Source organism: Phallusia mammillata, chromosome 4 (genome assembly GCF_965637545.1).
Source record: "Phallusia mammillata chromosome 4, kaPhaMamm4.hap1.1, whole genome shotgun sequence".
In the NCBI taxonomy this organism is placed as follows: domain Eukaryota; kingdom Metazoa; phylum Chordata; class Ascidiacea; order Phlebobranchia; family Ascidiidae; genus Phallusia; species Phallusia mammillata.
This window is the reverse complement of record NC_137255.1, coordinates 14,189,511-14,204,284: the sequence shown is the minus strand read 5'-3', so window position 1 is coordinate 14,204,284 and position 14,774 is coordinate 14,189,511. Positions and strand designations below refer to the sequence as shown.

At 36.5% G+C, this 14,774-nt stretch overlaps 2 protein-coding genes across 3 annotated transcripts; one reads left to right on the top strand and one right to left on the bottom strand.

The window, feature by feature from the left end:
• Window positions 1-486: 486 nt before the first annotated feature.
• LOC145224249 (tetraspanin-18-like) lies at window positions 487-2,254 on the top strand. Its single transcript, XM_080090706.1, has 5 exons — window positions 487-566; window positions 726-920; window positions 993-1,169; window positions 1,232-1,417; window positions 1,685-2,254. Exons 1-5 carry the CDS (start codon window positions 504-506, stop codon window positions 1,841-1,843), a joined length of 780 nt encoding a protein of 259 aa, XP_079946832.1. The 5' UTR covers window positions 487-503; the 3' UTR covers window positions 1,844-2,254.
• Window positions 2,255-2,271: 17 nt separating this feature from the next.
• On the bottom strand, window positions 2,272-10,974 carry LOC145224248 (uncharacterized). Of its 2 annotated transcripts, none has more exons than XM_080090704.1 (22): window positions 10,772-10,974; window positions 10,286-10,378; window positions 10,005-10,103; window positions 9,788-9,889; window positions 9,144-9,282; window positions 8,969-9,049; window positions 8,813-8,891; window positions 8,125-8,359; window positions 7,821-7,968; window positions 7,427-7,594; window positions 7,315-7,351; window positions 7,010-7,098; window positions 6,820-6,952; window positions 6,668-6,735; window positions 6,545-6,620; window positions 6,067-6,224; window positions 5,369-5,573; window positions 4,751-4,953; window positions 4,468-4,594; window positions 3,876-4,104; window positions 3,465-3,585; window positions 2,272-3,218 (listed from the first exon to the last, which is right to left on the bottom strand). In XM_080090704.1, the coding sequence occupies exons 1-22, from the start codon at window positions 10,814-10,816 to the stop codon at window positions 2,725-2,727; spliced, it is 3,129 nt and encodes a 1,042-aa protein (XP_079946830.1). In that variant the 5' UTR covers window positions 10,817-10,974; the 3' UTR covers window positions 2,272-2,724. The 2 variants fall into 2 exon arrangements, with proteins under 2 accessions (XP_079946830.1, XP_079946831.1); XM_080090705.1 differs by having other exon boundaries at window positions 6,545-6,605.
• Window positions 10,975-14,774: the final 3,800 nt, after the last annotated feature.

Genomic DNA, 14,774 nt, shown 5'->3' with positions numbered 1-14,774 from the left:
TTGTTAGGAAAAGTACCAAACGTTGGCACGCGAGTATATTTTTAAACCTAAATTGGCACGGCGGTGTGTCCGAGTTGGACACCCCTGATCTACTACATAGGCCCATACTCCTGCATTGTGTGTTAAATGTTTTCGAAATGAGTGATTTCTTGGCAACCCCGTTACTGTATCTCTTCTCTTACCTATATTATGACGTAACAATAATGCAATTCTTCTCCCGAACGTGTTTTGTCATTGCCTAGCAGTTTTCATACATTGTGAAACACATTCACGTGAGCTAGGAATTGATTTCGCTCCGTTGCGTGAGTCGCCTTTGTCTCAATTGTTTCTTCAAGTATCATTTACATTGACACTAAAAATATCCCTTCGCGGTGACTGGGTTTGTGTATCGGGTGCCTTGTCTACTTTTTAAACAACGCGTACTGTGGGGCAATGGTACATTTCAGAGTGTAGTTGGATCACGAGTGTAGTACCTGCAATTTTAACATCACAGAGCAAGCAAAATGGAGGAAAAATCGTACAGGCGGTGCAAGAATTTGATGATTGTTTTCAATATTCTGTTTTTGGTAAGAAACAAAAAACATTTCTTATACGCCTTTGTATGGAAGCACTCAAAACTTTTAGTTAGTTTTCATACAAAGTTTGGAGATTAAATCTACCAAATAATGTTTTATCAGTAAAAGTGTTCACAAAAATTGGAGGAAACTGTTTGATTTATGTTACAGCTGGGAGGCCTGACATTACTCGGTCTTGGAATATGGGTTGTTGTGGATTACCAGTCTTTCAGTGGTGCCATCTCATCTAACGTGATTTTTCAATACGCAGCCTACATCGTTATTGGAGTTGGTTCGCTAATCGCTGTCATTTCTTTCTTTGGTTGTTGTGGGGCCTGGAAAGAAAACAAATGTCTTCTGGTTACAGTAAGTTAACATTTTTTACACTTGAAAGTTATGTTTTACTTGAAAATATTTAACACCAATTGTTTCCAACAGTTCATCACCTCAATCGTGATATTTCTTGTGATCGAAGTGGTAGCTGTTGTACTTGCATTTCTTTTCACGACCACTTTTGAATCCGTGATTCAGGATGCTTCCCTGGCCTCCATCAGACTCTACTCTGGTGACTCGTCAAATCCAGTTACTTCAAGTTGGGACAGTGTACACACGTCGGTAAGTAGTTTTGGACGCGTTTAGTAGACATTAGTCACAACAATATCATTGTTTTTTTGTAGTTCAGCTGCTGTGGATACAGAAACGGACAAGACTTCGTTGGTAGCGCTTATGATGTTGGTGCAACCCACAGTAATCCGTGGCCAGAAACTTGTTGCACCCGTCAAAGCAGCAACAGTGCCTTGTTTGTGGATCGTAATTCATGCCTAAATTCAGCGACAAATGCGGCATATACAAACGCAAATACGGTAAGTAATAATAAGCCAATGTTGATGGAAGTTACCCTTTTTCCTCGCTGGGGACACTTTTCTAACCTTATTTAATAAACATGACACGAAAGTTTATTGTTGACCGTTGGTAAAGCTTTGGTGCCTACTTAGGCTGAAACAATGGAAATGGGGGTATTTAAACGATTTAGGTCGGGTAGGGGTTGGATTAAAATCAGTAGGGCGAGGTTATGTTATGTCATCGAACACCAACGCGATTTCGCAATATAACAACCGTTTTGTTCTCAGGGTTGTTTTGAAGCATTGAGAAATCTTGTCACAACATATGCTGGGGTGGTAGGAGGTGTGACAGCTGGTCTAATGGTCATGCAACTTCTTGCCGTGATTTTTGCGTGTTGCGTAACGACCAACCTACGGTCCAACAAGGTTCACCAGACTTGGGGCTAATTGTAATCCTCAACGGATGGTTTTGTTCGTGTTTCACTTTGTGTGTTTTTGAACTGGGTTTTACTGTTTTACTTGTCGTATTTACCAACGTTACTTGTTTTTACTCTATAGATTTGAATCTGTCGTGTAAGTATATTTTTGAGATATGCTGCCATTTTTCGAGACAATAACTTGTAGGTTGGTAGACTTTCGTTACCATAGGTAAAAAAAATATTTTTTTAATTCAAAACTAAAAAAAAAAAATTGTGAATTTCTCACGTCTACATTTCATTTTTATGGAGTTTTACTGTGTACATGACTTTTGCACACTCCACGCAAAGTTGTCAAAAATGATGCACTTTTAGTAGTTCTTATTTCTCTTTCAGTTTCTTTACTGTTATTTGTAATAAATCTTTTCTATTGTAAAAAGAATGTCATTACACTCGGAACGAATTTCAGCAACACTTTTTTTGCCAACAAACACAAATAAAATGTAGAGAAAGGTAACGTAACAAATTGCAACGGCACAAAAACAACACATATCTATTTTGATAAAACGCAACAAACATTTTGGGGGACACAGATTTAGTAAGCACCACTTTTGTGATTTTAATTTTAACCACAAGCACACATTTATAACAGCCGCCTTCACGGTTGCTAGAGATATAATTTACGCCAAAGGTATGAAAAAGACGGTTTATAACAAGTTTAAAACTTAGTAACGCGAGTCATCCTACAAATATCCCAAGCCTATTTCAGGACAATAATTGCACAATGTCAACCAAAAACATGCTTTACTCATAACTTTCCTTTTTGTTTAACATATGCATCACCGGTTGAACAACGAGGAAAGTTAATAATATATAACTGGCAACAGCACTATATTCACACTTAACTCGGTTTTATTGCGTTGGGTCACTGTTATAAACCTGAACGTCATCTGAGACACTCACCACCACATAACGCGTCGCTGTTCCCACCTCTTCGCCTTCTTCCTGCGCAACAATCACCGACTGCATGTTGGGGTCAATCGAGCATGACTCCCCCTCACCCACGTGACTTTGCAAGGCAAGTTTTTTGATTGACGAATATCTTGCGTCATCATGTTGGTCGACTAAAACTTGCCCACCGTCCAACAACGACGCATCAATATTGTTGGCGAAAACCACGCCGTCAGCCATGATGGCAACGTGCATGGGAAGTCTGTCACGTGACGACATAGACAGGGATGACGTAACGCTGGTGGCAGACAGGGACGGGTCAGTTTCTGTGGACATTGCACTTGCGATGGACGATGCGCTGCAAGTCACCGATGCGGCGCTCCTCGGCAAAAATGATGAGATGCAACATTGAATTGGATTCGACAGCGAACTTTCGTCCGACTCTTGAGGAATCGCTAACAAATGCAAAACAGTTAGTTGGCTTTTATAGTTTTCTGAACTATATCGTTTTATGCTTCCAAGCAGTGGACAATATGTTTCTTAAGGAAATTACTTCACAAAATTAAAAAAATGTCACCAATAACAAGTGCAGTCAAGTCAATTTTGCTTTTAAGTTTTTAACTGAAATAACTAAGCAGCACTGAAATAACAAGTGTTGATAAGTAACAACTAGTTAACCAACTATAATGTGGAGTACTTACTTGATAACAGATAGGTTTTTCCGTCAGTGAGAACGCCTTCCCCTATTAATTTGTCAACAGAAACCACGCGTAACATGGACGGATCCAATTCCATGTTTCTTTCCTGCGCTTCTGGCAATGTCTACCAACAAACATAGGAAATAAAACTCCACAACACATATCACTATGCACTACAAGGAGTGTGTTTACAACTACCGAGTACAATGCGAGCTTCCGACGTCCCATATGTGTTACATTAAACATTCGGTTATTCGGTTTAGGCAAATAACAATACAACCGCATAAAGGCACGGAATTTAAAAAAAACAAAACAACTTTGATGACATCAATTTGAATTTAACCAAGACCGGTTACAAATGCACACTGAAGTTGTTCGCGCAAATCTTTTTCACATTTAATAGAATCCGCTTACCAGTTTCGTGTCGTCTGCAATTTTGCTGTCATCGTCTGACATCGTCAAGTCCATGGCAGGACATGACACTCGGTGTCGCTCGAGGGCAGCAGGATTCGACCAAACAAATCCGCAGTTTTCGCATTTTTGAGCCTTATCATTGGTAACCACAACCACCGGACAAACCGGACGATGGCGCTCGAGAGCTGATCTACTCGCCCACCCTAACCCGCATTTGTCACATTTGAAGCTACAAAATAAAAGGCATTCGTGTTCACCCTTGGCCGTGTGATCCCCTCACAAAATGAGCAGACTTGTTTTGTGGCCAGAAAAAAATGACTTGCCGCGAATTGGCGTGGGGTAAACACCACATCAAATACATTTAGTCACATCGATAACTTGCCAAAGGCATTGGAGTGATTCCGAACGAGAATTTTCTACACACTAACTATGAAACATATAAACAAGTTTTTTAGCAAAAAAACGAGTTTGCATTGCGATGCCGCTCTCGTATATATTCCCCAAGCAAGTGAGGCAGATCTTGAAAACCGTATTGTTCAGCCAAAACAAAAAGATCACCACTTGGGCGTAATGAACCAAAACAAAGACCTACGCAGTAACGTCGTGGATTTTGTGGACATGCTCTCGCATGTATTGAACTCTTGTAAAACTTCGTGAGCAAATGCTGCACTGATAGGGACGTTTGCCGTTGTGTCGAAGTACGTGTCTGTTGAGATCATCTGAAATATATTGCATCGAAAATAAGAAAACTCAAATATAGAATTGTACTGGAACATTTTATCCCTATTTACTATCCATTGTAAAATTAAATATATGTGGCATTGTGGTAACACAGCATTTTGATATGTTCGGCCGAACGAACAACTTTGACTCACTTTTATATTGGAACTTTTGCTCGCAAAACTCACAAGCGAAACGTTTTTCGCCTGCATGACGTAATTCATGTGCACGTAGGTTGGTTTTCTGTCGAAATGAAACCCCACAAATCTCGCAAAGGTAGGGGCGGCGATCAGAATGAATAAGTCGATGAGCGTCAAGCGGACCACGCTGTGTAAATCGCTTTTTGCATATTTTGCACCTGAATTAAAGAAATGAACAAAATTAAGAGGGCAGCTTTCACTATTTTGTGGTTGTGAGATATTGATTGTACACGTTACACGTACATAACACACAGGTTTCCATTATACTCAAAACCACCAACGTGCAAAAAGTAAGAGTTTGGGTACACAGCAGAAGTGTGTAAAAGCTAAAAGGGTCAGAATTTTACATCCTCAAAGTATATCTTTTAAACCCATTTTTGCACAGTTCAACAATATATAATTTACCAAATCAATGCAAACGGTAGCGGTGTATCCAACGTGCCAACGAGGAAAAGTCGTCCAATACCAAAATATAACAGCTACCATAAATCTGTCCCTAAATAAGTTTAACGCGATGGAATAAATTTACAATGTCACTTTGGTAGCTACGTGGCAAGACAGAGCTGAACTTACTCGAATGGTTTTTCGCCAGTGTGAGTTCGCATGTGTGTGGACACCGAACTTGCTTCAGTGAATCTCGCACCGCAAGTTTCACACTCGAACCGTTTCTCCCCTGTGTGAGTCTTCAGGTGCCGATACAAGTTCGCTTTGGTGCCAAATGTTTTGCGACAGGACGGACACCGGAACGGTCGATCACCAGTGTGAGTGCGCAGATGGTCTGGGAAGAATTTTTTAAAACGTTTGTTTATAATTTTTCAAATGTCTAAAAAGCAAAACTTATGCAAGGCGCCCTTAACAAATAGCGATCCAATACTTGTGCATACTTTCTTTTAAATTTTACAAGAAATATTTCAACAAGTTTGCAGTAAGAGTTTTGCAAATAAATGAATTAGAAAAGCGTCATTTACAATTTTTCTGGTGTAATCACATTTGCTAACGAATATAGAAGCTTAAATTAGCTAAACATCCTTTTCTTAAAATTTTACTGTGGAAAAGTTAAAAACTGTGGTTCTAGTAGTACATGGGGTACCTGTATCATTATCAAGTCTTAAAAAATATCACAAAACGCACACTAACATATTTTTGTTTCAGAAATTTGTGGTTCTAGAAGTACATTTGGTAACTGTATCATTAGTTTGTTTTATATTTGGAACGAGTACTTGCAAGAATTTTAGATTAGTTTGACGGGAAATTTATTTAAAATTTCTTACCGACAAGAGCACCCACTGTCTTCATGGACCTCAAGCACACATGACAGGTGTACGCTTTATTTTGATCGCGCATTTTGGCACTTGTGTGACGTAATGTGATGTGTTCGTGAAGGTGTTGGCGTGAGGTGAACCGTTGTGAACATACGCCGCACACAAATCTGTCCATAAAATTTATTTCCCAATTAGATTGTTACAAACAACAATTAAACTTGTTTTTTCCGTTTACAATAGGTATTTCGTTTTTACTAAATCTCAAAGCCATTTTGTAAACAGCGATGCTGAAACATACACAAATATAAACTTTGTGCTTCATAAGAAAGGTGGTGTGGTCAGACAGTAGTGGCAATAGGGGTGAGAATGAGAATTCGTAGGGCTACAACTGTTGTTTTTTTTAATTCCATAAACAACAAACAAATCGTAAATTCCAAATCACAAGATATTTATTTGTAACTTCACAGGGTGTAGACTCTAGACTTACCTTGAAACGTCTGTGTTGACTTTACTTTTTGGGCATAAAGATAATTCTGCTTTTTCTTCTTCTGCAAATGCATTATCTGATGTTTATTGTATTTTGAAACGATTCTAAACAGAAAGTACTTACCAACAACTTCTAACTTTTTTCTAGCTTGCAGCTCTTTGGAATGTCGCAAATTGGCTACCAGCAACGCTCTATGACGAAACGAACATAAGGACGAAAGGTATAATGGTAAGTGTTAACATAAAAAGCGCGTTGCACAAACGTTAACACCTAACCTTTTACTCATTTTCCGATGCGTTCTTTTTTCATGGCGTCGCTCGTGGCTGCGTTTATTTGACACAGTGGCAAATCTTTTATTGCACGTTGAACACTTAAAAGGCCGACTTCCCGTGTGGATAAGCTGGTGAGCTGCAAAATAAGATATTAGTTATCTCTATTCCTGTGGTCCACAAAGCCTTGACTTACTGTTTAGCGCCAGTTTGCATCCAAGTATTATTCCACAGCCAGGCTCAGGACAAATTAGTTTATTGCCTTGTCTACCAGAACCCTTTGGACTAAACCATAATCCAACTTTATTTTTTAAAGATAGGGATGAAAAAAGGTTTTAAAAGTTTTACATCCTTTTATAACTGTGAACAGTACACATAAACTGATGTAGGTGTGTTCAAAATGATGTGTGTTTTGTATTATCACACAAATAAATACATTACAACCATAACAACCAATTATATTCCTGCAAGAAAACACAACATACACTAGTCGCATCCTACCTTGAAGCTGTTTTGTTTTCAGGTGATTCTTCCTTTACTGCAACACATACATACAATAAGACAAATATAACATGAATGCAATTTTATTTGCCATGTGCATTGTGTAAAATACCTGCACCATATTTTCGTATTTGTTGTTCACAATAGTCAACTAGTTGTTCAGGTTCAAGTTGGAAATCAGCAGCCAATGAATCTATCAGTTCACCTGGAGGCTTTTTTTCTTCTTCCAACATCTTCAATAGTTCTTTAGGCAGGGTAAGAATTGTTGGGCCAGGGCGAACTATAATGGAAAAAACATTTTACTACAAATAAAAAACAACATTTTCTTTAATCCATATGTAATGTTCGTGTTGTGCCACTGAAGGTTGTGGTTAAACATCCCTTTACAGCGTTCAAAATAATAAAAACAATAAAAGCTCCCATTGTAACTCCAGGTTTGGGACAAAATAAACTCAAAATTAAATGTTATTGCTCTTCCCACTGACATTAAGTGGGCAAAAAAATACCTGATGTATATCCCTCCTTTAATTTTTCTGTGATTTCCTTTATGTTTTCTGCATTAAGGAACTGCATCATTTTTGTGTACATTGTTCTACCACGAGTTGAAAGATCCTGCCATGGCTTGGGGTGGTTTAGAAGGTCACTAAGTGTTCCCTGAAATTTGAAAAATTTAAACATCAGCATTCTGACTTAACGAAACACTTTCGTACGAATAACAATCAGAAATAAAACAAACAAACCTTTTACATTTAAAAAAACTTTGCTACGAAAATCGTTATTTTGACAGAACAGCACACAAATGTGATATACCTGGGTTCTCTGCAAGTAGTTTCTTGAGAAATTACCAAGTGATATTGACGTGTTCCGTAAATAGTTCCGCATGTCAAATGCAACACAAGCAGTGTCCACTTCACACACATCATCAACCAAATTACTGTGAGGTTGTTTTGGTAATTTTATGTACCACTCCTCACGCACACAAGGGTAGCAAGCTGGATCAACAACTTTACGCTCTTTGGAAGGAGTTGATTTTATATCGTCAACTCTGAAAAAAAGCAAAATGACATTCCCCCATAACAAAAATGTAAGCCTAATTATTTTAAGAGATGAAGTAAAAAGCTACAACTGTTCTCTTTGAACGAACAAAGAGCACTGCAAGTGATGCTTGAGTATGCACAGGATTTTGTGAGGTCACACGTATATGACACAGCAATAGATTACGAATATTTTTCTATTTCAAAAATAAAGTTCTTCATATTCAAGTATTCACAACATGAAAAAATCACACTAACATTGTTAAACCTACTTAAACATTGTTCAAACTTACTATTTAATGCTTAAAAATTTTAGTTCAGTACTACAAAACATAAAAAAATCACAACATAAACTTTCACTGTTTAAGACAAAACAGGAAAAACAAGTGGTTTAAAACATTCTATGGGGAGAAATGTCAAATGTCAAGTATATAACAATCTTTCTCATGCAATAAATGTCCTACCCATTAGCTCCAATAACATCCACAGCATCAGTGGTCTCAGTTGTAATAGATACCAGTATTGTGGGATCAGTCACATTTTCTTGCAAAAATAACAAAAATCTTAATAAACTAAGTGCCGACTTGGCCACAGCAAAGACACTAGAGAACTTAACATACCAGTTGCATTACACTTAGCATTAGAATTAAAAAACTTGCTTGTATCATCAGCATCAATTGTGAGACTGTCTTCTTCCCTGTCTATATTAAAATATAAATAACCATACTTATTTTGTTGCACAAAACTGGTATATTATAATACCATATAGTTAACAAACTTAATTTATTTACATACACAAATCTGTGACAGTGTTCATTGACAAGTCCTCAACTTTTACATCTTGAGCTTTTAAGTCACAATCTGATGATAAGTTGATTTCATCTCCATCAATACTCCACTTATATGTGTTGTTGACACCACTTTGCTTAATAGGCTGCACAATAAGAACTATAATTGTAATTTTACCTGTACAAAGCTACTTTCTATTTATGATGAACTTCATACAAAATGGGATTTAATTTTTAACCTGCCATCCCTGCAAAAATGTGTTTATGGTAGCAGAAACATGTAAGTCCCATATGTGAGAAAACAATTTACCGTGGAGGCTAATGGAAAAAAAAACTAGTACACAGAAGAAATACATGTCAAATATAAACAGCCAAAGTTTATTTCACTAAATTGTTGCAAATCAGTTCTAGAAAGAAAAAAAACAAACAATACCAGAAGTTTAGCATCTGGAATATTAACTTGCAGATGGCAGCAGACAACTAAGAAATATATTTATGTCCTAGTGACATTTAAGATATATTGTACATAGAACTTTCCTTTTGAGCTAGAAACTAAAAGGGTGAAAAAATGTGTCCGAAGAGATCCAATAATAATATTGATACTTCAAAAATGGCAACATGTTGATTTTAAAAAAGGTTAAAGTTGATAACCTGAGCAACAATTTGCCCTTCATCGCCCTGAAACAAACCCCATTCCTCTGGATTAGATGTATCTAATTCAATTGTTTGATCCTGAAGATCGGACTCAGAAGTCTGCAAATTAAACATCTTCATGGTGAAAAAGTCAATAACCCGAGAGTTTATTTTGCTTTAACAACATTATTATCACAACAATAATCATCAATCAGAAAAGCAAAGCATTCCATACCAGAACATCAAGTTTGGATGTTGCAGTAGGTATTTCATCTTGCTGCAGCAATGTGATTTGAAATGAGCCATTGTCTGTTGCTAGCGGTTTCAACTGTACCTGCAAAATAACAACAGAAATCTTAAACCTCTTGTTACAAGCGAAACACATCACTGTACCAGTAAGTCAATAACACTTTTGTTATACCCACATTAAAAACAAAGTTGACATATCAATGTTTAAATATCAAAACAAAACATTTGCTGAATGAACAAACTGTAATCATTAATATGAAAACCTACATCTTTTTCAGTTTGGAAGGCATTTAACCACAACTGCATTCCACTTGGGTGCATTGTTGTAAGGCTGGGTACAAGCTTCATTGCTTCTTCTAGCTATAAAGACACATAATGTTTACATGTATTACCAAAAAAAAAATGTGTTCATTATAATTTTTCACAGTGGTGGACTACGAATTGTAAGACTGCACACATATGCACATTGACTAAACTAGTAAAATAACATCCAAATGCATGATCTGAAGCAATTACTGAGCAAGTCTGCATTACTACGATTATCTCATATCTGTAGTTTTAAATACATCTGTAAATCACTCCATTTTGTGGTGCTAATGTACAATGTGACTAACAAGTGTGACTGGGGCTTCTAAACATCCATACAATGTTTAAATTTGACTTGATGGCATCATTGTAGTATTTAAATAAAAACAAGTGTTGATTTGAACAACATTTTTTTAATTTACCATACGCAATAAACATTAAACCTACTTTGTCTTTGAAAAGATTGAACACTGTCGCATCGTCCTCAGCCATATTTGGGGGCTATACGTTACTTTAAACAACCAAAAGTACATCCAAATAAGTTGATTTTAACAGTGAAACATATTTCAAAACTCTGCAGCACCGATTTTTGACAAGAGACCAGAGACGGTTCGGTAGAACTACTAACACTGCAATCTGGCTGGCCCCTGGTTGAAATTTGTTCGATAGGTGGCGCAACGGAGCATAGGCGTTTATGGTGCCATAAACCCAAATTGCTGAGTCAGCACCATAAACGCCTATGCTCCGTTGCGCCACCTATCGAACAAATTTCAACCAGGGGCCAGCCAGATTGCAGTGTTAGTAGTTCTACCATAGATAACTTAATTCACTAGATGCGCAACTCGGCGAAATCGCTCAGACAGGTCACGCTCGAATGAACCAGTACACATTGGCTTATTTACAATGGCGGGCAATGGGTGAAGAGTGAAGATATTGGCAAAAAATCGCAATTTATTGCATTAAACGTCAAATAACTTTGGAATTGAAGTGATAATAAACTTGCAGGTTACGTAAGTGTTATGTATCTCGTGTATTTTATTCGTTTTTAGAAGTTTATTGTGTGTTTTAAAAGGATCACTAACCGTTTTTGTTTGATTGATTTTGTATGTTAAATATACCATGGACAAGACCAAATTCTCGTATTTGTGATTTAGTTGTATTTCTGTGTAATAGCTAGGTCAGCCACATCGTGCCAGCCAATGGCAAAAAATCTTTGTTTAAAATTTGCAATCCTGAATTTCAAAGCAACTCTGATATGAAGAAACATTACAGCAATTTACAAAAATGTGTGCTCTCATTGCTTGACCCAACTTAGGGAGACATAATACATGCTTCATAAAGAAACGTAATATTAATTTCCTTTTAACCCACAAAATCAAACAGTAATTCTTTTCAAACTGAGCATTCATATGTGAAGATCACTTTGAAAAAAACGATCTGCTGATTATTGGTTGCAGAAAAAAGTTAAAAATTGGTGCTTTGCCATCCAAAAAAAATCCTAAACAGCAGTACAGGACAAAATTGGTAACATTGCCCATGAACATATAAATGTTTATTACAGCTAAAATCATTTGTTGTGGCCAAGACAAGCAGAAAAGCACCATTTGACAGAAAGGTTCTTTCATAAGTTAAACACCACAGCGTTAAAAGTGTTGAGAAAGCTTTTAAACAATTAGGTCCTCAGCTGAAAGTTAGTACACACTTCTTAAGTTAACAATTTATTTTAAACAACAAGTTGTACAAATTTAGAAAAGTCATTTTATAGAAAAGGCAAATACCTTTTGGTAGAACAATATAAAAATAAAATTGTTAAAGCATACATAAGGTACAGTTATGTTTATTATGAATTAATCTGGGTTTCTGTATGTTATACTTTTTGTGGCAGACTTTGCATCTCAAGCAATGTTGAGGTTGAATGGGCTCCATTTTATGGATGGTGAGTTAAACCACTATTTTTGGGTATTACTCCATTGAGGAAATCAACTTTAAATGCATTTTTAAGTATAACACCTGCTTTTAAAACAAGATAGTTTTTACTATTAGGCTTTTATTGTTTTTTGTGCATCATTTCAGGTGAGTTGGATAACTTTGAACTTTGTACGGGAGTAAGCAGGAAAAAACAAGAATATTAACAAACATGTCATACAAGCATGGAACGCCCCGACAGGCACAACCATAATGTGCTCACCTCACTGCAATGTAGCCAGTAGATATGGCAACACATTTAAAACTAGATCACCTAATATTCAAACACAGTAACAGAAAAAGGGCCGGTAATGTGTAAAATGTGTGCAAAGTATGGCAAAAAATGGAATGCAACAGAGTGCAGCAAATGAAATCCAGTGCAACTAGTAAAGAAGAATTGGTAACAGTGGATGACCGAATTCATTAGGATATCTTGGTATGCAGATTCAAATGTTTCTCATTTAATTTTGGAACAGTAATGTGTCATTTCCCATCTGCAGGATTTGGTTGAAAGTCAAAAACACTCACTAATGAGTGGCAAGCCTCATTTTTTCAAAATGCAATGTAAAAATGCTTCAAAGACCATTAATCGGAGACGGTACCACCCTGATGTGGTTCATTGGGCAATTGAGTTTTTTGCTAGAGCTTCAGCAGCATATAATCATCTCAGAACCAGTGGTGTTCCTATATTGCCATCATCACGTACTTTACAGTAGTACAGGTATAGGTTGCAATTTTACACATAATTTTTTGAACTGACATATCATCACACAATCCTTAAAAACACTGTATGGTAGATTGTTAAAAATATTGGCTCTGGTGCATGTGGTATCAACCAATTGACAGTCAATGCTCTGTGGATGCAAAGTTAGTTAACAGCAGCAATTTATGCACTTTTTCATGTTTTTTTAATTTATTATTCTCATGTAGTCAAGAAAATTGGTATTCTAGGAAGGCCACTTAGTTGGATTTATTGACTACGGGGCCAGAAATGCAGACACCATAATGGCAACCCATGTATGTAGCAATGTGGTACACATACTGCAAATTGTCCAATTCAGCGAATTCAAAGTCCAAACTTGCTACATAAATAAGGTTAATAGCCATTTTTTTATGATATTATTAAGAAAATTCCAAAAACTAAAACATTTTTATCAAATTAAACGTCGCAGCTCAAAACACTTTCGACAAGACGACAAAATATGCGTATGTTCTTACCAATGCACACGAAATGTGTACTTGTTCATTCGAGCGTGCAACGTCTGAAGGAAGGCAAAACCAATATATTCGCGTTCGTGGTAATTAAATTAGATTTGTTAAAATAAAAATGTTTAAAAAATACATCAACCAAACATAACTACACATTAAAAGTTACATCTTGTTCTATGTAGTAATTCACCCGAGAGATTTTTTTTATATTTAACCGGCAGACGAGTTGCGCATCTAGTGAATTAAGTTATCTATGGTTCTACCAGACGGTTCTGACATGGTCGGTTAGTCAAGCGATAATCACATGACCAAGCTCAGTCAACCATGCAAGCACGTTGAGTCGATAAAAGTGCAGCAACTGCAAACTATTTCTTCATGTTTACAAACAATGCACTTTATCAACCATTTTATCACTACAATGACCTAAAATCCATTCTCTGTAGGCGCATGCAAGTTTATGTGTTTTTTTTCTGATGGGAAGGGAACAGAACGTCGTTAAAATAGGATGTTATTAATTAAGATCTTTAATTTTCACTATAAAATTGTGTGACTCAGGACTGTCAGATAAATTAAACAGGTTATTGAAATAACCACTTTTCCGAACACTATATACGGATCTATTCATAAGTTTAATGGTGAAAATAACGGCCCAAATAGACGTAAAAAGCGACATGCTTTATTGTATCACTGATGATGGCATGAGCATTTGCCGAAACGTTTGAACAATAAAGCATGTCGCTTTTTACGTCTATTTGGGCCGTTATTTTCACTATTACACTTTTCCGAAATTTATAACTATAGATGTATAAATTTTACTGGAAAGTGGTATAATGTAAAGACCATAGTTTTTTTTCTTCCTGATGTATTACCATACCGACCTTACAGTGCAATATTTTTTTAAAGTTATAGTATTACTCCTGTGTTTATTATAAATGTTCTCTTGCACTACAAGTATGCTTACTATCATGAAAATAAATTTGTCTTAACCACTGTAAAGTTGTAAAAAAACAACTAAAAAATATGTTGCAGCTTAATTGCCAATCACTTTAATATCGTTTGTGCACCTTTCTATCACCTGGTGCATCTTTACACCGCTTGGTGCATCTTTATATCGCTTGGTGCAACTTTATATTGCTTGCTGCACTTTTACCTAGCGATATAAATGTGCACCAGGCGATGTTAAGGTGCATTAACAGACATAAAATTGCACCAAATGGTGATAATAATACACCAAGCGATCTAAGTGATCCTGTATATTATAAATGCACCCGGTTTT